The sequence below is a fragment of the Pogoniulus pusillus genome, chromosome 5 (genome assembly GCF_015220805.1).
Source record: "Pogoniulus pusillus isolate bPogPus1 chromosome 5, bPogPus1.pri, whole genome shotgun sequence".
NCBI lineage: Eukaryota > Metazoa > Chordata > Aves > Piciformes > Lybiidae > Pogoniulus > Pogoniulus pusillus.
In genome coordinates, this window is record NC_087268.1 from 25255547 (window position 1) to 25279163 (window position 23617).

Consider the following 23617-nt stretch of genomic DNA (forward strand, 5'->3'; position numbering starts at 1 on the left):
TGAAAACGCTCCTTCGGGCTTTTTTGGTGCTGACTATCATGAAGACTTCATGTGTCTTGCAGAAGGTACACGATGTTGTGTGTCCTAGCGTAACGTTTGCCTTTGCACTGCAGCACGACATTTCTGCCCTTTCCATTCTCATCTCCCTGGTGAAGAAGATGCTTCACCCTCGGGGTCCCATACCATCATTTCAAGCACCAAATCCTGTAAAAAACAATTTATTCAGATGACATAGTGAAAACCCAACTTGAGCTGGGTGCCTCTGGGAAGGAAATTTCTGAGAAATTATACCCTTACAATCTAAGTTCCCCTCATGCAGCAGTTCAGTCCAGTCATGATTTTTGTGTCTGGAGTCTTCTTGTTCCTTGCTGGATCCTTTCAACTGCCATCAGGATAGTTGTTTCTCTTCATATACTAGGAATACAACTTCTGCTGATGGAAGTGGCTACGTTATTTTTTCACAGGGTGCAGCTTCTGCTGACAGAAGTGATATTTTTCACAGAATGCAGTGTTTTAGGGCCTCTCTTCACATAAATTCAGCATACGTTCACTGCTTGTGGCCTAAGGCTTTAGCAAGTTCTTCTGTTAATGCAATGCAAAGGATTTGTGCTGTTACAGCAATTCTGCCTTTGTTTTCATCACACATTCCTGCTTTAATAGGTCAAAGTTTGCAAAATCTTTCAAGATGTGACCATTCCTCACTTCATGCTTTGTAGGTGCACAACAGCTCTCAGCTGACCTTACACTGGCTGCATGGGCTGAGTGGGAGTTAGTATGGAGAATGCCAGTGCTAAGAGCTTGCCTTTGGGCGTACTACTGAGCAATTTGGTGCAAGGTAAGACAAGAGCAAACAGCTTCAAAACGTGTGTTGAACACAAGTAATTCCCTCACAGCTCTAGCTGAAGTGTCAGCAAGATGCATTCTAGCTAATGCAGTCTGTTGAGCCCTGGGACAGGGATGTCTTCCCGTGCTCAGAACCAGAGGCCCAAGGCATCTGCAGCAACAACTCATCAGAGTCACTATGCAGGACTAACAGGCTGATCTAGGAGTTGGACAGTGATCATCACATGTTACACTTTGAAAAAAATAAATGAATCACATGGATTTCCAAGAATATGCTGTCAGAGGGCCACTTCTCCTGGTCCATGAGGAGGCAGATACCTCCCAGCCTACCTTCCCCTGCCAAATGCTCGCAGCACCACATGGGCTGTGATGGTGACAAGTAAGGCCTTTTCAAGTGGAAGTGACATGATAGGACGAGAGTGTAGTTACAAGACAGATTCTAGACCAATCTAGGAAGGAAGGCCAGTGAGGCAAGATCATGATCAGGTTAAAAAGCCAGCACAGGCTGAATTCCAGTGCAAGTCATGGGAGGACCCAGGGCAAAATGTCAGCTTAAATGCAGTTCCTGAGCCAGTAGGCAGAGGGTATGTGTGAGGGGAGAAAGTATGAGGCTCATTATAGGGTAATATCAGAGCTGACTTCCAATGCAAGCAGCCAAATGCTTGGAAAAGAGGAGGAAGAGGGTGCAGAGCCTGCCAGTGCAGTAAGGGCCCAGACATCATGGTCACTCCAAAGCTGACTCTTCTCCAGGCTGCGTGAACTCAGCTCCCTCAGCCTCTCTCTGTGTGTTCCAGCCCTTGTCAAAGCTTCGTGGCCTTTGCTGAACTCACTCCAGCATGTCAGGGTCCCCCTTGAAACAGGGAGCTCCAAACTGGGTACAGGATGCTCTTAGGCTACTTCTCCCTGAGAGCCCATGGTGTTCACCAGGACCCACAGGTCCCTTTTTGCACAGCTTACTTTCTAGGCAGTTGCCTCCCAGCCCAAACTGGTGCATGGTGTAACTGTGTTTCAGGTGGGTAGGGCTTTGCCTTGATCTGTTGTCCTGGGGTTACCATCAGCCCATTTCTCCAGCCTCTCCAGAATCTGCCCCTTGGTATAATCTGTGAACTTTCTGGGACTATTTTCTGTCCCTAGTCTGAACTGCTGCTGAAGACACAAAGCAGTACCAGCTGCAGGATCCATTCCTCAAGCAACTGGCCACCAGTTGGACCCCATGACACAAATCGTCACACTCTGAGCCTGACAACTTCATGACAAATTTTCTACCCACCTATCCACTCCATGTCTCACCAGTCTGCCTATAGGGATCTACACATGCCAGCCTGGGGCAAAGACCTTGCCACGTCAAGGTATACTCTAACTGCTCCTCTCCCCTTCTCCATGAAGTCGGTCATCTCATTGCAGGAGGCAAACAGGTTGGCCAGACACTATTTACCCTGCTTAAATCCATGCTGGATGTGTTCAGCATGGTCTCTAATTGCTTCTGGGACAATGCATATCGTAACTCTGTGCACTGTTGAAGGCTTTGGATTTCAGTTTTCTATGCATCAAAGATGCTTGCAGGCATTATTTTGACATACAGTTATTCACAGTCCCAGAGGTGTGCTAATGGTGGACGAATAAAGGAAGCTCTACAAGCATGAAAGTGGATGCTGGTGGGAAAGGTACAGCTTGCACTGCTTGCTGCCAGACCCACACCAGCTCTTCATTTGGCCCCAGAGAATGAGTGTCACCCAGTCCTGCAGGCATGTACTCCTCATTTTGTTACCTTTCCATCCTCCCTCCTCAAAATAGATCAATTCCAAGTATAGAAGGAATAGTAGCACCAAAATAGGTCAAATGCAAAGACCACTGTGACCCCCAAGTATCACTCTTCTACAAGCAGCAGAGAGGGAAAGAATGTTATGATGTGCAAATACATATTTCATCCTCTTCCCTTTTCGTACTTACCCAAACTTTGCTGACACACATGATGGTATGAGTACAGTGGGGTCCTGGTTTGTTTGCAAATAACATTTTCATTCAATTTCTATTTGCTTATTTCTGTATAACTGGAAACATCTCTCTCTAATCCATGCATTTATATGAAGACTGAGCATTTATATGAAAAATGAGCATTCAGGGGAAAATGGCTACTCCACGGCATAATGTGAATATCAAGCAGCTTTGAAAAACTAAATCATGAAGCTAATATGCAAGGAAGTATTTTGCCTTTTTATTTCTTAGAAGAATGACAGATTTTGCCAGAAATTTGTATTAAGACCTGGAAGGCAGCAAATCACCAGTAGCAAAACAGCACAGGCTTCACAACTCAGAGAAATGTATACATAGCAGGGAAAAAAAGACTTTGGTAACATTCCCTTTGTGAAATCAAAATCATATTGCTTGCAAAGAAACTAAATGACTGGTGTCTTACTGCATATTGATTCCAAAACTGAGGGCTTTACTTGCACATTCTCATTCAATAACTCCTCTACATTTGCACCTCTATAGCTTTGCCGGGTACAGCTGATCTGTGTTTTGGCTCCCTCAGGGGTGCCACGCAAGCGATGGTAAGGAAGTTACTCAGCCGAGATCACCAAGCCTAGTATCCATGTTTCTTGTAATACTGAGCTCGAGCAGCCACGTCGTTGGCATAGTCATTGTGGGTGGTGCCTTTGTCCATTCCTTCATAGGTTTGGACGTTGCCTGCCCCAGCGTTGTAGGCAGAAATCCCACCTGAAACAGGACAGTGGAAGAATTCATGCACACTTTAAAAAACCAGGGGAAATTCCAGCCTGATGTGTTCTGCTTTTACTCCTTTTGAAAGCTTTCACTTTCCAACGTCCTTGCAACCTCTCACTCATCCTTGAAAACAGCTGCACTTAAAAGAGCATTAAACCACACTCATACATTGTGTTATCTATGTCCCTGCTACGTAGAGGCTACTCCAGGGGTCGAAAGGCAGAGGTATCTGCGGCGGCCGTGAAACGAGTCCGTCAAGGTACTTGGGCAGACCAAGGGAGTGGCAGAGCGCAGCCTGCTTTGAAGCAGAGAGCTTTTCCACACTGCACAGCAGAGTTTCGCAATTGCTTGTGAGCAAACACTTCCTTTCCTTTTTCAGCAGGGATACCGAGTGAAGGGCCGGCCCCGATCAAGCCAACCGTGGAGCTCTCTCTTTGTATACCGGAACGGCTGGAGGAGACTCTTTGTGGTTAGCTAAGGAGAGCTGAGCTCAGCTCAGCTCAGCTCAGCTCAGGTCTTACTTACACAGATTGGATTTCAAGTACGCAACTATTTGCTGGACGGTGGTGGAAATTCAGCGAGGCTGGCAGACCGAGGAAGCTAGAAACTACACAGAACCGACCCCGTGTCTCTGGCCCGGGACCCGCAGAAAGGAGCCAAGCCATGCGGCAGCTAGCTGGCCAGCTAGAAACACGGGGGTGAGGAGTACGGGAACGAGTTGGGTGTGTTGTGGTCCTACAGTGTTTCACCTTTCCTGGACAAAACCTGCGGCCTGTGTCTTACCTTTCAGCTGTTGATACTTTGTCCAGCTTGGGAATTTCTTCTGTATGGCCTTTATCATTGAGATAAGTATATTTGTACCCTGGGTAATGTGAGCTTCACTGTTCCAGGTTCCTTGGAGCTTATGGTAGTTTTTGTCAACCTAGAAGTATCAAAACAACAAAAAGAAGTAATTTGCCTGCTGCAATTGATCCTATGTTTAAGAGGCTCACTGTTATTTCTGGGCTTTGGTTGGAAAGAGCAGGTTCTAGGGGAGGGTCAGCAAATACCTGCATTAAACCGAATCCGTTTCCATTGTCACCCCAGCCGTTCTGGAGCACTTTGCCAGCATGAGATTCCCGGGAGATGATGGCAGCGATCAGGGCTGGTTCAACGCACAGCTTTTCACCGACTCTCTTAATGATGGTTTTGTACCGATCCATAGCTCTTAGGTCCACTTCAGCGATCTTTTGTGATGCACTAACTCCTGTGATTAAAAGGACGTGTAAAGGTACTTGCTTGGTGGCTTTTAAACCCCAGAGTTGTCTCTCTTGTGTTTCTCCTTCTAATACAGATAATTCCATCACCGTTTTGTTTGCCTTGCCTCGGAGAGGAGGTGGGTGACAGCCTACAGAGACATTATGCAGGCTCAGCAGCTAGTGTGTGTTCAGCACTTCGGAATGGCGAAGGACTTGGGATCATTGTGCTGCGGAGTAAATGGGAGTGCCTGGCAGAAGAGAGAGACTCACCGCAGTAAGACAAACCCTCTGGCTTGGCAGTCGCACACGAAGCCCCGGAGGTTTGAATTCCGTTCACGCTGCCGTAGCAATCCGTGCGGCCCTGGGAGGCACCTGTGGAGGTGACATGGAATGGCTGAAGCAGTAAAAACCTTTTGTGGTTGCAAGTAACACCCTAGGGGAGGCTGCACACTGGAGAGGACAGGCTGTGGGGCGCAGGATCCATGTGTCAGGGCTGTCTCTGCTGCTCCTTCTGATGGAGAGGAGGTGAAGTCCTGCCCTGCACCCTGCACGCAATTGTCCTTCAGGGGGCAACTGTCCTTCTGCGAGACTCAGAAGGGGACCCAGGCACTGTGTCGTCTATCAGAGATTGTGTGGAGAGGGGTAAGGAGGTGCATCAATGTCACCTGCTTCCCGGCCCTGGGGAGGGTGTCCGAGGCTGCTTGGGGTGAGGCTGTGGGGGAACACAGACTTACCCAGGAGGGCAGCGAGGCCCAGCAGCACGAGCATCGGGTACATGGGGTGGTTCTTCCTGGGCACACAGAACAGCCTGGAAATCAATCAGCCAACACTGGCACACAGGGAGACCACAACCTATCCCACTGCTTGCCAAAGAAACACAGAGGAACACTTTTTGAGCTCATGAGGTGTTGGGTAGGCAAGGCAAATGGAGTCCCATCTCTTATCAAAAGAGACCTCAATGGCAGCTTTCCCACTCTGGCCCAAACCAGGCTGCAGCTGTTCCCAAGAGACATCTCACCTGCCACTTGAGCTGGTACTTCAAACCCACATCTTCTCTAAGATCTTGGTAACTGCCTTCAACTCTCAACCCCCAATGTTGAATTCAGAAAAATTAAAATCAGTACTGTTCCTTGCCCTGTGCTGCTGCCCTTCCACCAGAAACACCCTTATTTCCTGCACACATTCTGTGTGAAAACTGCCTTCCCCACGCTGTACCAGCTTTGCCTGAACCTCCTGAGACGTTCTTGACACACAGAAATTGTCACTTTCAGGTCATAAGCTGTCTAAATCATTGTGGCTATCTACTTTAGGGTGAGTGGTAGTCCAGGAGCATCCTTTTACCCTCACAGACGGTGTCAAAGACAGGTTTCTGTATAAATGAGAGATATCTACACTTGATGACCTGCATCCAGACCTCCAGGAGAAATCTCAGAATCGTTATTCAAGCAGAAACCTCCTGCAGCAAAAAGCTGCAGCCCCTGGGCTACCAAGAAGATGGTATTGCTGAAGGAAGAGCTCCCACTCCAAGTGGTGCTATCTTACCTACTTGTCTGCGGCTCAGCTTCTGGCACAGGTCTGAGGTTTGGACAAGCTTAATATATAGTGAAAGCTTCCTTCCCTCCGGTGGTAATCTGACACTGTGGTTACATGCCTTGGGTTGGGGTTTTGTGAGATTTACAGCACTTTTTTTTCCTCTCATGTAAACAGAACCTGTTGCACCACAATGCATGTATACATTTCATGTGTAAGGGTGCTTCAGGCTGCTGCTGAAAGCCCGATTGAGCTCATGATATGGCACAACTGCAGTTTCCCTCTTGGCCCCTTCTGCAGTGCTATAAGGACTTTGGCTGATCTAAGGTGGCTTTTCCCTGCCAAGTCAAGCTGTCAGAGCCCCTCTGACAGTTTCTTGTTGTTTGTCATCCCCCACGTGCTCACAAAGGGATTATTCAATCCCATTTTGCTTGCTGTTTCAACCAGGTGACCTTTCTTTCCACTCTGACTGGGATTTTATCTTGCCCTCTTTTTCCTCGTGCTTTGTTGACCTTGGCTGGCCACCCTGTACCCATAAATCTGCTCTATCACTTGTCCCCTTGTCAAGAGAATAGGGGGCCAAAATAAGATGGTAAAAACCCTTGTTGAGTCTTTATTCTCTACTTCCCACTGGCAGCTGATGTCCAACCACTTCCCAGGGAGAAGCTTCTCATACATTTAGCAGCTGCTCTGGCACATGAATGTTGTGCCAGTGAATCCCCACCCCCTTCTTTCTCTTAGCTTTTCTTGCTGGGTAGGCAACATATGGTGTGCAATAGTCCTTTGGTCAGTTTGGGTCAGCTGTCCTGGCTGTGTCCCTTTCCAAGATGTTGTCCATCTCCAGCCTGCTGGTGAAGGGACAATGTTGGAGATAGCCTTGATGCAGAGCAAGCACTGCTTAGCAGTAGCCAAATCTCCAGTGTGTTATCAACACTTTCCTAGATAGCAGACAAAGCACAGCACTATGAGGGCTACTACAGAGAAAATTATCTCCACCCCAGCTAGACCAAATACATTCCTGCTGCTTTTTTTTGACACCTTGCTTGGTATTAGGCTGACTGCTTTGCAGTCTTCCTTTTTCCTTTTTTAATGGACCCCAGGTCAAAAGGGTGACCAAGAGTATGACCACAGCAGTCCTATATAGACCAATATCTTCGAGTAACATGGATAGGTGTACCCAAGGAAAGAGGAAGGGGAAAGCAATGTGGACTCATTGTTTCTCAGGAAAGCTTTTGCTGAAATGTTAAGGCAGTGAGCCAGTGTAAACCTTCCTTAATGCTTTACTCCTTCCTGCCAATTTATCAAGCAATTTTATTCCAAGTAATTTTCTGCAGAGATTTTCCTTATTCACTACAAAGTGCTGATACCCTGAAATAACATTTGCAATAAAATATTCAATTCCCATGATCAGGACTTTTAAATAGACTTAAAAAAGAAGTAATCCATTATGGCAATGCTGTGCAAGCTGGCAGGCAGCTCCACGGGTGATTGGGTGTTGCTACCTACTGTAACATGGATGTGAAGGGTTTGAGTGGATTCCTCCTCCAGTAACTCACTATGAACTTGCCCCAGAGAGAGTAAATTCACTACAACTCAGAATTTGGGAAGTCAGAAAAGTGGAATTATATATCTGCAGTTAAACTAAATAGAACAGTATGAAACTACTACAGAATATAGTAACCTTCGAGGATGGGGACAAGTGGTGGTGAAGCAGCAAAGCAGCAGCCAAAACAGGGGTGGGGGAAGATAGCAGCAGGTACAGCGAAAGCAGCAGAAGCAGCAAAGGGCAAGATGCAAGCTGTGCTTCCAGACATAAAGTTTTTGATGGTCCAATGAAATTATATTAACTTATCCATGGTTGCCATTTTATGGTCTATCCCTGGAATGTTCTCCTCTCCACTCAGAGACTCCAGTACTTTTCCACTTTACAATCAGTGTCTAAGTTTCTCTGTTCCTAATTTTTTAATGTCTGTGCTAGAAAACTAGCTCAAAAGGCCACACATGCAGCATCAGCTTCATGAGTAATGTATGTAGAAATAAGTCTCCCGAGGAACTCACAGATCTGCTGGAATGGCAAAACCAGTAGCAGTGACAGGGAGGTTGCTAGCAGCAATTAAGGGCTACATGAAGAGAAGCAGAACCATCTCCACTCTTGTTTGCACTCCAAACTCAAAAAGCAGCTTTATACATGTAGGCAGCAACAAAATTCCCTGCCCCAGTTGAAGTTTACACTGCTCTACCAAGAATGCGTTCGCGAGTTTTACATAGGAAGTTTGTATAACATGGAAGTTTATAGAACATCATGGCCCAAAGACTTCAACTCGTGAATTTTACACAAGCTACTTCAAGTAAAGGGGCTCAAATCACGTTCTGTGTTTCATAAGTTTGTATTGCAAAGTAGTGATTTTACTAAAATTATCTTAATGTAGTGCAGAATTCACTAAAGACTAAATAATATATCCAACACCTGCAGTTGCTCAACACTAGACTGTGTTCTGTAGTCCTAACGAAAAAGAAAGCAGTAATGTTGGAGACATCTTAGAGCTCCCTCTGGTCTCCAAACATGATAAAATCAGTTCTCTTGCAAACATGTTAATTGGGCACTGTCCTTGCCATGACAATAAGCAGATGAGTGACTGACAAGACAAGGATCACAGCATTAAAATTGTTCCTCTTGCAAAAGCAGCTCTTGTGATGCCTGTATTGACTCTGCCCTGGTAGCCCAGGCATGCAGCGCAGCCCTGTGCTGCTCGGCACGTTGCTTCTTCATCAGCAATGCTGACAGCCAGAGGAAGAGTGCCCTGACAGCTCCAAAATGGGCCCCATGAAAATGGGAGGAAAAAAAGGAAAAAACAGTGAGATTCAGCATTTATCTTTATTTTCTTTCTTGTTCTCAATAAACCCAAATTTGCAGCCAGACCTATCCACACTGAAGGACGCTTTTAAACAGAGCTTATAAACCCAGAGCGAATTCACTTCTAATTGGAAGATGGGATTCCTGGCAAATGGACAGATGCTGAAGTGCTTTTACACTTGGAGAAAATCCAGCCTGAAGGTGCCAAATATAAACCAGGAAAGCCTGTGGATTGTTTCTTTATCAGCACTGCAGTTGTGATAGAGCTCCTGAGGTGGGTATATATGGGGCCAGCTCCTACTCAAGGGCGCCCCCTAATGGAAAGGCGTTTTGCACTGGCATACAGTACCTTCCTTGTGTGAGGCTGCTTGCACCCTGGAGACGTATGCAGCACCACCATGGCCGTGGGCTTCAGAGTTTGTTTAGTGTTGTCCCCCACAAGGCTTTCCACAGGAGTACACAGCTGGTGCAGAGATCAAAGCCTTGTCAAGAAGTCTCTTTGTTCTGTAGCCAACACAATCGGGCAGGGGGGAAGAATTTAACTTGGGACTTTCATTGCCTCATTGGCCAGGGAGAGGAAAGAAGATGGACGGAGGAGGTGGGAAGAGAACAGCCTATGCCAAGGGAGACCTGCTTGCATACCTTCTCCTGGGGGATGAATGAGCAGCCCCAGGTTCAGCTTTGAACAGGAAGAGTCATCTTCCTCATCAGACACTTAAACGTTGCTGGACTGTCCTTATTTACCTTCTATGGGCCCTGAAGCCTGTGGTATCGTGTTCTTGTGTATCCCTTAGAAGGCAGTGCTGAGCTCACTCATTGGTGAGAGGGTAGCTGAGGTTTTCTTGAGTGAGCAAGGTGCTGTTGCCACCGGCATCGGTCCTGCCAGGAGACCTGAGAAGTGCACTGGGTACTATGATCACTACTGGGCTAGTCTATGCAGGGGAAAGGATGGGTAGCGGGACAGGTTTATGAGCTAAAACCCATGTCTCTTAAAGTACTGGGCTCGCCTAATGACACTGTTGACATAATAGTTGTCTCTGTCACAAGGGTCTTCATCATAGACCTGGAGGTTGCCCATTCGTGCATGGTAGGTGCAGATTCCCCCTGGAAAAAAAATAAGGAGTTGAAATGGGTATATAAGTAAGAAATAGCAATTTAATAGTGGCTTTTCACTGTTTGGTTTCTAACTTAACTTACCTACCTGACACCCATTTCACTTGTAGGATGGACAGATAAGAATATAACTTAAGGTCTGTTCATGTTCACTAAGCACAATGCCTTTTCTATGGAATTTAAGGAGGTTGTGGATCTGGCCATCAGTGAATGCTTGTCACTGGAGTCAAGGGGGAGCCTGCCAAGGCTCTGCCTGACACTTTTGCCCAGATCTGCAATGGGATGTTTCCATGCTGCTACAGCAGCTCCCAGGCTGGATTGATTTTCCCCTGCTTCCTACTGCAGCAAAGCTGCTGGAGAGCTTGGCATACCACAACAGCCTCTCTTCTGCAGGCAGAAATACGAAGTCCTGTGGACAAGCTGGGAGGCTGTGTCAAACCTTCTGCCGGCCTGCTGTTTGGGGATTACCTCTTTTAAAACAGAAAAGTCTGGGTTGTTTTTGTTTGTTTGTTTGTTTTGGTTTTTTTAGATGTAAAATCTGTGGACTGATGCTCTCTCTCAATTAAAAGTGACAACCACAAATGCACACCACTCCCATCACTCAGCATGTCTCTTTCTAGCATACAGCTCATTGTGTACCTCTCAGCTGCCGGTCCCAGGTCCAGGTAGGATGTCTTGCCCTCACATCATTAATTGCAAGAACCAGTACAGTGGAGCCCTGATTTATGTGTTCTTCACTATCCCACAATCCATAAAGGCGTTGTTGCTGCCCACCAATCTAGAAAAGGCAAGCAGAAAATGAGTTGGGTCTGAACACAATCATCACTGTAGCTTAACCCTTTCCTTTATACTTCCAGGCTGTGACTCACTGAAGTGATCTTACTAAAGACAACATTTACACACAAGCTTTGATGTAGAGAGAATGTATTTAACTGCCGTATAGAGCAAAGAACAGTCATTTGCTGAGGTAAGGCCTTGGGACATACACTACATTGCTGTTCTCACACTTATCATCCCAACGTACCTGCATCAAGCCGTACCTGTGCCGTTCCTGGTCCCAGCCATTGTCCAGGAGCAGGCCGGCACGGCTCTCCTGCGAGATGATGCCAGCAATGAGTGCTGGTTCCAAGCACAACCTCCTGGCTACTCTCTTAATTGGGATCTCATACTTGCGCAGGCGTACAATGTCTGCCTCAGCAGTTCTCCGCACTATGGTGTATCCTGTGGGGTAGGAAAAGGCAGACAGACTTAGGCACCCATCCTTGTTTTCCCCTTGAGTAGCTATATCAAAAGGAGTAACTTGAGTTTCAAAGAAAACACAGCTACACCACCATTACTCAAGCACCACAAGCTGGGCAGTGGTGCTTGAGTAATGAGCACAACATTATCAGTTCTGACCATGGACAGAGAGCTGCTGTGCCAGTACCCAAAGATGATAAAAAAAGAGGGGAGCTTATCAGGAGGGGAGACCATGCATGTGTGGTCCTCTTCTGTAGCCACACCACTGGAACTTTGGCTTTGGAGTCAGAAAAGTGAGATGTCAAATTGCATTTAAAAAAAATTGAGAGATGTGTTACTAGTGACCAGCCAGACCCCAGAACTAGCCATGATTTTAGCCTGTGTATAGAAAGGTGGAGATTTTTTTAGAGTAATTTTGGAACACTTTGGAAACAAGCTACAGCTTCAGATCCACACTTGCATACCCACAGTTAGATGTCTGCCCTGGAGGCACCTACATCCAAGGTTACTGACAAAGTCTTCAGAGGTTTCAGCAGTATGAACCTGACAGAGTCAGCTGTGCAGGGGCAATAACACAAGGTAAGAAAGAAGGAAATAGGAAGGAGTTACCAAAACTAGGTCACCTAGAGATGAGAGGGCTACATTTAGGATATAATGGCCACCCACAGGATGGACCTGCATCATGCTAGCACTCTGGACATGGCTCTGTGCATCTCTTCCTTCAATCAGGCAGGCCCCAAGGTTTTGTGGGGATTCTGACTAGCTAAAGTCCTGGCTGATGAAGAAGACATATTACCTTAAAAGCAGTTGTGCCATTTCCCTTTGCTTAGAAACCTCAAGGTCCTGACTATGAGACCTGAAGTTTGTCCTCCCACTTCCTACCAGGTCTGGAGGCTTCACAGCACTTGCCATTTTGGGAGAGGAAGTGCTGCTTGTTCCATTTTACCTAATGGAATAGCTGCACCACTTTTAATTTGGCAATAGCAGAAGGTGAAACATCTCTCTATCTGGTACAAACAGGTTGATAAATCAGGTCATGAATGATACCTACCACAGTCTGGGGCTCTTACAGGTGTACAGGAGATTGTGGGGACTTGAAGAGTGCTTATATCGCCATAGCAACTGCTACTCATGGTTGGAGCTGAAAAATTAAATGGAAGTGTTTGAACACAAAACATCTCAGACCAATATCATACAGAGTGCTGCAAATGCATACAAGTCAAGCATGAGGGATTCATCTAGAACAGTAACCCACATCACCTTGTTTTGGCCATGCTTGTGCGGTTGCTTCTGGTCTCCATCAGTAATGTTATTGAAGGAAGACAAAGAACATAAGTATGTTCTTTTGTAATGGAATGAATGTAATGACAGTTCATATAAAAAAAACACCTGCCAGGTTAGGTCTAAAGGCTTGTGTGGGAGAGAGGAAGGGGAGCCACAGCCTCTGTATTACAGAGGGTTTTTCCCATTCAGTGACTTCCAATATCTGGAATCTCTTGGATGATGTCTGGTGATGCCCGAGCACCCTGTCCTGTAGTCCTGTATACCCCTAAATTGCTCTCCCACCGTGGCTTGAATGGGAGAGAAAAAGCTGCCCGGTTCCCCCCCCACCCCCCGCCCCAGCTTGCCCTGCAGGCGTGAAGGGGGTGAGCAAAGGCTTTTCCTTCCTGCACCAGGGGTGCCCGTGCAGTGCCCGCGCTGGAATCGGGCTAGGATTGGCTGTCTCCTTCGTGCCTAAGCAAGTGGTAACTCTGCTCTTTGTCCAGAGAGGGTATAAATATTGGGGGGTTCCTGCTTTTGGGGTTTCCGCCTTGGAGTTTGTTCCTGCCTGAACCTTCGTGCTTGCCTGAGACTTCTCTCCCCCCTCTCGCCTGGCCTGGATACAGAAAGAGCTCCAAAGGACTGCTACAGCCATTAAGGTCCATTGTGAAAGCCTAACAACTCTTAACAACCCACCTGCAGCTGCTGATAGGGAACAGAGGGACAGACCGCAGGATGAAGTCAGCCTGATCGCGAGTTATTTTGGCTCAGCTTTGTTAGTAAGTGGGAAACGTTATTAATTAATAGCTAAAGCCTTTTCCAACTTCTGACTTCCAAAATAGTCAGATTATCGATGGCATCCCTGTAGATATTCTCAAGCAACTGAATCTGGTAATTAAAACTAAATTAATTCTTGTATATAGTTTTGGGGGCAGGCTCTTTGGGAAAATAAAACAACTCTATTTTTGTATAAAAATTCCTGATTTGGCCACATTATTTCCCTGCCTCCGCAACACAGCCCAGCTGGAAGCATATCCTGCATCCTTCTGTGACTTAGTGAGGAATTAATTCAGGAGACTGCTTGCCTCAGCCTGGGCAAATTACCCTGCTTCCTCACTGAGGCATGAACAGCCTCCGTCAAACAGCTTGCCACATTTGTGAGACCATTTCCAAGCAGGCAGGGAGATTGGATAAGGTTAGCTGGGAAAATTAAGAATAAGTATGTCTGTGACTCCCTTTCGGTGTCAGTTCTGTACTCCAGCAGTGCTGTCTTAAAGGACACACGTGGACAGCAAGCAGCTTCATAGGGCAGCTGAGGACCTTTAGCCACAGAGGGCTTTACAGTGTTGTGCAGAAAGGGAGCCTCAGGCCTCTCTGCACAACTCCTCCCTGCAGTCCTTCTGCAAACAGCTCGCTGGGTACTTTTGACAGCAACCCAAACCCAAACCCAAACTCCAGCTTACCAATAAGGGCCGTAAGGCCTAGGAAGAACAGTGCGGGGATCATGGTGATGGCTCTCTTCAGCTGCCTCAGGACACCTGAAAAGATAGTGGTTTGCAAACACGAAGAAATCAGTGCTGATTTGCAACAGGCCTGTAGTAAATTTTCTGTGCCAAAAGTTCCCACCCTGAGACACGAGATGGGGGTGGCATCAGCTGAAGACAAGTTGGAATGGATGCACCCTCTCTGCAGCACGCTCCCTCTCTCACCTCCAGCATGGGATGCAGCTGCCAGCTTCAGAGAGTGATGGCAGGAGGAGAAGAAAGTGAAGGGAGTCCCATCTGCACCTTATTACCTCCTTGTTCAAGGGCTACAGGCTTCTGCTGCGGGTGAATGTTTTCTTCATTTCATGTGCCACTACACTACATCAAGAAGGAAGGGCTGAGCCTGGAGAGCTTGGGAGCAAGGAGGTCCCTGTTGGCAGCCTGGGTCAATGGGGATTATTTTAGCCTCTGTCACTCCACATCACTTGCTCACATGTCCCCTCCTGTACACCAGTAGCACCTCTCTATGATGAGAAGGTAGTGTATGTTTGCTTTAATTTAGTGTTTGAAGTTTAACGTGCTACAGAGCGCACATATCCTTTGTCTCTCTATCCAAAGTGAGACAGGAGTTTTGTTGGGCTTTTTGAAAAACATGTTTTCAAAAGCCAGGCAATATGACCCTCAACTCTCTCCTGAGAACATGTAAGGCAACTCCCATATTTATCTGGTGAAATAATACTTTAGTGTTAATTTCTGTGTGTGATAATGGCAGATAATCACTTCAGTAATAAATGCATCTGTTGTGCTTATGAATAAGGCTCCCAAATGTCATCAGATAATAGCTATCAACTGCAAAAAAAACATTGGCTGTGCCTGCTCTCTTGGTGAATACATTTAAAGCAAGCATTTTTTATGGCTAACATTTTTTTTCTCCCCAAGATGGCTTCAAATACAGAATGCATCACAAGTTGTGTAAGCAATCATCACACAATTCTATTAACATTTGAAAAAGCCTTATTGAATTTAACAATATGTGACCTTTTCTCTAGCCTGTATTTCTACAGCAAATCAGACTGTCAGGATGCAGAAACACAAATAGTCCACCAGTGGGTGTCGTTGGAAAGACTCCCTTTTCCTGAGAGAGCTTATTCAGGTCAGCAAACGCCCACAGCCAGAGCTGTGGGTACACACAGTAGCTCTGGTTGAGCTCTTAACGCTGAGTATTTGCAAGCCCAGATCAGCATAACTTGACACAATACCTGTGAAGTCGATGGCAAATCCACATAGGGTCCCATTGAAACCTACACACCGTAGCTGTTTCCACAGAGAGGAAAACTGCCAGATTCTAAAGTTTAAATTATCAGCCTATTTATTCTCCCTCCCACCACAAAAAATCATATCAGGCCGTAGGTATAAACAGTGTAGCAATTGCAGTATTGATAAATCAAAACAAAACCAAGGCTTTTGTCTCTAAGTAAATATTCTGAGTGAATTTAGACTCACCTGTCTTCAGTCAGCTTTCCTCTGGGGCAGCTCATGACGACTTTTATATATATGCCTATGAAAGGGTACCCACTCTGCTGGCTTTGGAATGTTAATTCCTACCCAGCGTGATGACATTTGTTTTAAAGTACAATAAGTAATATGTATTAAGAGCTTAGAACACTTACTATTCCTTTCATCCAAAGATTTGCACAAGCAGTGATTAGTAAGACTTGGGACAACCCTGTGAAAGGAAATAAATACTGTTTTTCCTCCATCAATAAGCATACTGATGCACAATAAATGAGTTGCAGAAAGCATTGTAGTGAATCAGTGGCAGAGGCCAGGCAAAAATCTGATCCCTGTCTAGTGCTGTCCTTCTTTTGCATCTGAGATCAGTATGGACACATTTCTGGAAAGATATCTTGTCTTGTTGCCTCAACAATTTTGGATTGGCAAGCTTTTAACTAAATATCATACTCTCATATGAATTCTAGAAAGGACAATTGAAGAAAAGCATCTCACTGCTTCATTGCTTACAGGGAGATGTGAAAACTTCAAAAGCAGAGGCAGCGTTTGACTTTCACATTTAGGGATGCTGCAGCTGAAAGGAAAGCAACTGATGTCTCAGCAGCTGAAGCCAGTAGGAACATACAGAGGGTCTCTGAAAGACTTGCACCTTGTGACTGAGACACTTTTCACATATGTAAAACATCTGAGTCATGTTGAGATGGAAAGGCAGTCTGGGAGGTCAGAGCCCTTCAATCCTGTTCCCTTTCCAATCTTTTTCTCTTCTGGAGGCCTTGTCCAGCATGTACAGAGGATATAAAAGCAAGATTTTCTTACAGTTTCATAGTAGCTTTCTCTTAATTATTCAATACATCACAGACACATCTATTCCCATTGTTGTCTTTTGGGCTTGAGATATTCTGGATAGGAAACACTGTTTTGGTCAGGTACCAAGTACTAGGCTCAAAACCAACTGATGGCTACTAATCTGAAAAGCACAGAAGATGGCCAAGTTTGCCATGTCACCTTGAAAATCTATAAACACAGACATCAGGGGTTTAGATCCTAAGATAGTATGAAAGAGGGGAGCTTCACTGGAGAGCCTGTCTGTGTTGTTAAAGGAGGGTTGGGATATGAGTTAAGGTGAGTCATAAGTATGAAACTCATTCATTTGGGTGAAATATGGAAATAATAGGAGAGCCCTGTAGAGGGACCTGGCCAGGCTGGATGGGTGGGCAGAGGCCAATGGGATGAGATTGAACAAGGCCAAGTGCAGGGTTCTGCACTTTGGCCACAACAACCCCAAGCAGCACTACAGGCTGGGGACAGAGTGGCTGGAGAGCAGCCAGTAGGAAAGGGACCTGGGGGTACTGGTAGATACTAGGCTGAAGATGAGCCAGCAGTGTGCCCAGGTGGCTAAGAGAGCCAATGGCATCCTGGCCTGTATTAGGAACAGTGTGGCCAGTAGGACAAGGGAGGTTATTCTTCCCCTGTACTCAGCACTGGTCAGGCCACACCTTGAGTACTGTGTCCAGTTCTGGGCTCCACAAGTCAAGAGAGATGTTGAGGTGCTGGAACATGTCCAGAGAAGGGCAACAAAGCTGTTGAGGGGCCTGGAACACAAACCCTATGAGGAGAGGCTGAGGGAGCTGGGGTTGTTTAGCCTGGAGAAGAGGAGGCTCAGGGGGGACCTCATTGCTGTCTACAACTACCTGAAGGGACATTGTAGACAGGTGGGGGTTGGTCTCTTCTCCCAGACAACCAGCAACAGAACAAGGGGACACAGTCTCAAGTTGTGCTGGGGTAGGTCTAGGCTGGATGTTAGGAGGAAGTTGTTCCCAGAGAGAGTGATTGGCATTGGAATGGGCTGCCCAGGGAGGTGGTGGAGTCACCATCCCTGGAGGTGTTCAAGAAAAGCCTGGATGAGGCACTTAGTGTCATGGTCTAGTTGATTGGATAGGGCTGGGTGCTAGGTTGGACTGGAAGATCTTGGATGTCTCTTCCAACCTGGTTGATTCTATGATTCTATGAATAGACATCTTTCCACAGATTTTAAGGCTAGGCATTCAGTCTTCACATACACATCTGATATCTTACTGTGGTAGACTATCACTTAATTCTTTTACTGAGGTTTAACATTTGACATAATATAAGGTAAGAATCTATATAGTATCTTTGGAAATAACAGGCAGAAAATAGTGACAGCACAGGTACAGTGTGGCTGTAGCAGTTTCAAAAGAAAATAGTAACTGAAGAAACATTGGAGGTGAGGAAAGCCATAAGAAATGATCTGGGGAAAGGTTAGAGAACTCCACTTCGATCTCAGTAGATAGATTAATTTGCCTTCTGCAGAACAAGACAATATCAGAAAGAGGTGCATTCTCTCAAACAGATTCAAATAACTGAATATTAACACTCAGTTACATTTCATAAACCCAGTATCATGTTAGGGATAATAAAGTAATGTTCCTGTCTCACTGAACCTGTGTTCATGCTGGTGATATAAGAACTTTTTTGAGAAGTAGCCTCCTGTGCTAGTTTGAAGCAGGGTAGAATGTTTTGGTGCAAAGAACTAGATCATAGGGTGTGAAAGGAAAACAGTGGTGATGTCTACTCCCCTCAGAGTTTTGCTGAAGAAGAAACAAAAACATTAGATAACACTCTCGCCATTTTCTCTCACTCTCTGCCTTGGGCTGTGACTGAGCTACATCTCTCACACACCTTCCACTCACCTTTGCTTCATAACCTCTTGGCTGAACCTCTATCCTTCCTTGGGACTGGGGTAAGGTTGAGAGGGGCAGGGGGAAGGTGCAGGGGTGGTTGAGAGCCCCTCCTGGGGACTCAGGTTTCTGGGAGGGGAGTTGTGTTTCTGTATTATCTTTTACCTTGTATATTTCTGTCTATAACTGTATATACTGTAAATATCTGCTTGTATATTGTGCTAGCTGTAAATAAATAGCTTCATTTATAATCCCAGAGCCAACTGAGACTAGTCTGGGTGACTTCTAAAGTGTGGGGGGCGGGGAACACCCAAACCATCTCACCTCCGATTCTCTGACTTTAGGTAAGATTTCTTTCCTAATGTGTTGGCCACTTGCTGATGGTCATCGAGATGAATTTTGAATGTAAATGCTGTTTGTCTTTGCAGTGTATTTTCTCTCTCATTTATCACCCATGCACTCACAGATTTTCTAGGTTTCACAGTGCTGTCACATAAATCCTTAATGCTTGCTCTGCACTGCATTGGTTTTTGTTTACTCATTGAATGGTGGATATAGTAAGTACAATTATTTTTATTTGTCCTGCTGTGTGCTCTTAGGTCCTTGGCACAAGTTGCTTGTATTCACACAGTTTCCAGGGTAAGGCCAAAGAAGAGGGTATTTTTTTTCAGAAGCATTGCAGATGATGATTTTTTAGCATGGAAAAGTTCTTTATTCTCTCAAAACCTTTTAACTGCTTTTAGAGTGAATGATGAAAGCAGGAAACCTATATGCAAATAAGGCCATGTTCACATACACTGAAGGGAGCAGGGCTTTGACAGAGCACTTGTCCAAGGCACCACTGCACAAAGGCACCTGCAGGACTTTAGAAAACATGGTCTTCTGCTCAAAGGTCTTTGTGGGGCCATAAACCCAGACCACTGAATTCAGGTGAACCACTTAATGAGAAACCACTGAATGGGAGCAGGTAGCATCTCTCCCTAGTACAGCACAATTTTTCATTTCATGCTAGATATAATTTGGAAAATGACATTGAGATATGGTCTATCTCTCACAGACCATAACCCAACGTAAGGTTGAGGGAGCTGGGCCTGTTTAGCCTGGAGAAGAGGAGGCTCAGGGGTGATCTTATTACTGTCTACAACTACCTGAAAGGGCATTGTAGCCAGGTGGGGGGTGGCCTCTTCTCCCAGGTAACCAGCAATAGAACAAGGGGACACAGTCTCAAGTTGTGCCAGGGTAGATATAGGCTGGATGTTAGGAGGAAGTTCTTGCCAGAGAGAGTGATTGGCATTGGAATGGGCTGCCCAGGGAGGTGGTGGAGGCACCGTCCCTGGGGGTCTTCAAGAAAAGACTGGATGAGGCACTTGGTGCCATGGTCTGGTTGGCTGGATAGAGCTGGGTGACAGGTTGGACTGGATGATCTTGGAGGTCTCTTCCAACCTGGTTGATTCTATGATTCTATGATTCTAAGGGATGTGATGTCACATGGCTCTGATATGATGCTACTTTTGGTGCGCTGAAGAGGAGGTGAGTTAGAAAGCAGCTTTGTGTATATGACTACAGCAGCTCTAAGTGGCTTGGCTTCATAGAAAGATAGTCAAGAATGTGCGAGACTGACATTCATGAAAAATATCCCTGGTGGGGATGGAAAGTCAAGGAAAGAGAAAGAGTTCACTTATAAAATGCTAACTGCATCTTCTCAAGCATGAAAATTTCCTGACAGTCACAGGGCCATCCTGGCAGTGAGCTGCAGTCAGTGGCCACAGATGCAGTTTCCCCTTGGTCTTTCACTGACACTGTTTGTTACACTGAGCTAAAGGGAGCACGGTGTGGACAGAACAGCATTTTGAGATTGTCTAGAAAGCAGCACACACAAAATCTACAGCACAGCAAGATTCAGTGACACTATTTGTTTCCTACTCACAGATTTGCACCTTTTTTGTTTTACTTCATACGGAGATTCTTTCTCATGCCACTTAATAGAGATGTGATCACAATAGAGCATCGGTTTGAAAAGCATTATGCATTGCACATGCTATTCTCCTTCAGGTTGCAGGTTATAGAATAGAATATACCAGGTTGGAAGAGACCTGCAAGATCATCCAGTCCAACCTAGCACCCAGCCTTAGCCAATCAACCAGACCATGGCACTAAGTGCCTCATCCAGTCTTTTCTTGAACACCTCCAGGGACAGCAACTCCACCACCTCCCTGGGCAGCCCATTCCAGTGGCAAATCACTCTCTGTGAAGAACTTCCTCCTAACACCCAGCCTATACCTCCCCCAGCACAACTTGAGACTGCATCCCCTTGTTCTGTTGCTGGTTGCCTGTGAGAAGAGACCAATCCCACCTGGCTACAGCCTCCTTTCATATTTCACTGGGAGGTGAGAATACTCTCTAAAATGACCTGGAACAATACTCATACTAATTACTGTCTCTGTTGTGAGTTTCAGTTCTGGTTTCATGACATCAGCAGGGAGATGCATTTCTAGGGTGATTCCTTTTGTCTGGGATGTAATTATAGGTAACACCAGGTGTTCACAGATTTTAACACTGCTTTATAGGGAAGCTGCCCACGACGACAGCTGACACATGCTGGATGCCCACCACTAACTGGCCACTTAAAGATGTATCTATAGCATTTCAGACAAACCTTCTAGAGCAGTATTTCCCCACTTTTAAAGGGATACAGACACTTTAATAATTGCATTCCCTTAGATTTTCTTTTATTCATCTGGTATACCTGTAAGTAATGATAGCAAAGGTCTTCACACTTGTAAGACAGTGTTCAGATGTAATCAGGTGCTGAGGGTTCCAATCTTTGATCTTGCCTCTTTGAAGAATGCAGGTGAGCACTGAAACATCATCCCACTCCACACTCTCTAGCCCCAGTGTAGAATAACTCAGACCAGTAGTGTCTATGAGAGAGGAAAGCAGTAGTTGCCCTCTGTTCTCCAAAATGAGATTTTGAATTTTTCTGTAGGAAAAGTGTTTTAGTGAAGTGGTCATTGGACTGGATCTTACAAAATCTCAGTTTACATTCCAGCTTAAAGACAGGTCATCTAAATGGAATAATTTGAAGGTCAGGCCAGGAAAGGGTCCTGTACATGGGGTCAGAACAATTCCAAGCACAAATGCAGGCTGAGAGGACAATGGATTGAAGCCATCTCTGAGGAAAAGGGCTTGGGTGAGTTGGTTGATGAGAAGCTCATCGTGAGTTGCAATATGCATTTGCAGCCCAGGCCAATCATACCTCGGGATGCATCAAAAGAAGTGCGGCAGCAGGTCAATGGAGGTGATCCTTGTCCTTTACTCTGATGAGATACCACCTGGAGTACTGCATTCAGCTCTGGGGTTCCCAACAAAGAATGACATAAACCCATTGGAGAAAGTTTGGAGGAAGGTCACAAAGATGATCAATAGACTGGAGCTCCTCTTCTGAGGACAGGATGAGAAGATGGGGTTGTTGAGCCTCAGAAGGCTCCAGGAGACCTTGTAACAGTCTTCCAGAACTTAGAGGGGGCCTAAAGGAAAGCTGAAGAAGGACTTTTTACAAGGGCATGTAGTGATAGAACAAGAGCATGTCAAGCACTAAGCTGAAAGAGGGTAGATTTAGATTAGATGTAAGGAAGAAGTTCTTCACTGTGAAGATGGTGAGGTGCTGGAAGAGATTGCTCATAGAAGCTGTGGATGCTGTGTCCTTGACTCCCGCAGAAGTGTTCAAAGTCAGGCTGCATGGAGCTTTGAACAAGCTGGTCTAATGGAAAGCATCCCTGCTCATAGCAGGTGGGTTGGAAGCAGATGATCTTCAAAGCTCCCAACCCAAACCATTCTGTGATTCTGCAATAGCTATTAAGAGCATCTCTGGGTGTCTGAAATTCATGATACAAAGTATTAAGGACTGTCAACACCTTAGAAGCCAAGCAGGAAACAATTTCAGAGTCTTTTCTAGGGCAGTACACTAACAAAAGAAATAATTAGCAAGGAGGAAGAAGATCAAGAAAGGAATTAATCTGTGTTTGTGCATTACAATCACTCGATTTGCATACAGTGTCATCTTGGGAAAAGCCCATGGTTACTGGAAATTGTATGGCATGTGAAGCAGGTAAGTTAATTTTTAAACCTTTTTTATATGAGTCACATGTTGAAATCATACTACCAGGCAGAGGACGTCTGAACAGGTTGTTTTCAAAAGGCAAACTATATTCACACAGATTCAACAGTGAGCTGATACAGCTGCGTGGCTCCTGCACTGGTGGTGGTTTATTTCAGGCAGATCAAACTGTGGCTCTAACAGCTAATTAAAAAATAACCTTAAAATATGCACCTCATAGGATCTCTAAAAGCAAGTTTTCTCAACTACTTCTTTTCCATCAACAAATACCCCTTAGTGTACATCTGCTTAAAAATTAATCCACCAAATCTGAAAAAGTTTTTTTGAGGTGATGTTCTGGTCTCTTCTGCACTACTTTAGCCAGTCCAGTGTATTAAACTGATGAAGATAACTGGCACATAGTCTCTTTTGCAGCATACTATACAGAACTGCTCTCTCTGGTGGGGTGGATACCAAAGAAACATCTAGGAGAATGGAATGTGTTGAGTTACCACAATCACGTTAGACAGGCTTCACGCAGACTCCAAAGCATAATCCAAGAACAAAAGATCAGAGCAGACCTCCAAAGCAGTAATTGGCCCAAATGTGGGAGAACCCTCAGGGAGAACAGCCCCCTTAGAACAGTTCTGAAATATTTTGCTGTACCATCTCCACTTCCATTTCCTAGAGAGGCTTTCCTTAAATTCTGGAGCACTCTCAAGTTGTCATATAAAGCTGTTCTAGAGCCAGACAGATCAACTGACTACTAATAGATTTTTCATTTAAAAAAGTGGAATACATAGCTGTTGAATATGCAATGAGTACAAACCTCATTACTTCTCCATCAGCTTGTGCTTGTATGTGTGTTTGCATTCTTCACCCTGGATTGAGGGCACTGGCTTTACTCCTGTGATACACAAAAGGCCTGTTTTACAAACCATACTGTTCAAAGCCCAAATTTTCTATAGAAATTTCTTTTAGAATTTCTACATGGGAAATAGCACAATGTGGATTACTTGGAACAG

General features: G+C 45.4%; 2 protein-coding genes across 2 annotated transcripts; both read right to left on the reverse strand.

The window, feature by feature from the left end:
- Positions 1-3035: 3035 nt before the first annotated feature.
- On the reverse strand, positions 3036-5597 carry LOC135175683 (lysozyme g-like). The gene is made up of 5 exons (XM_064144019.1): positions 5540-5597; positions 5076-5177; positions 4617-4813; positions 4351-4489; positions 3036-3561 (listed from the first exon to the last, which is right to left on the reverse strand). Exons 1-5 carry the CDS (start codon positions 5580-5582, stop codon positions 3428-3430), a joined length of 615 nt encoding a protein of 204 aa, XP_064000089.1. The 5' UTR covers positions 5583-5597; the 3' UTR covers positions 3036-3427.
- Positions 5598-9036: 3439 nt separating this feature from the next.
- Positions 9037-15973, reverse strand: LOC135175684 (lysozyme g-like). Its single transcript, XM_064144020.1, has 6 exons — positions 15956-15973; positions 14265-14339; positions 12593-12682; positions 11327-11523; positions 10942-11080; positions 9037-10293 (listed from the first exon to the last, which is right to left on the reverse strand). The coding sequence occupies exons 2-6, from the start codon at positions 14305-14307 to the stop codon at positions 10163-10165; spliced, it is 600 nt and encodes a 199-aa protein (XP_064000090.1). The 5' UTR covers positions 14308-14339; positions 15956-15973; the 3' UTR covers positions 9037-10162.
- Positions 15974-23617: the final 7644 nt, after the last annotated feature.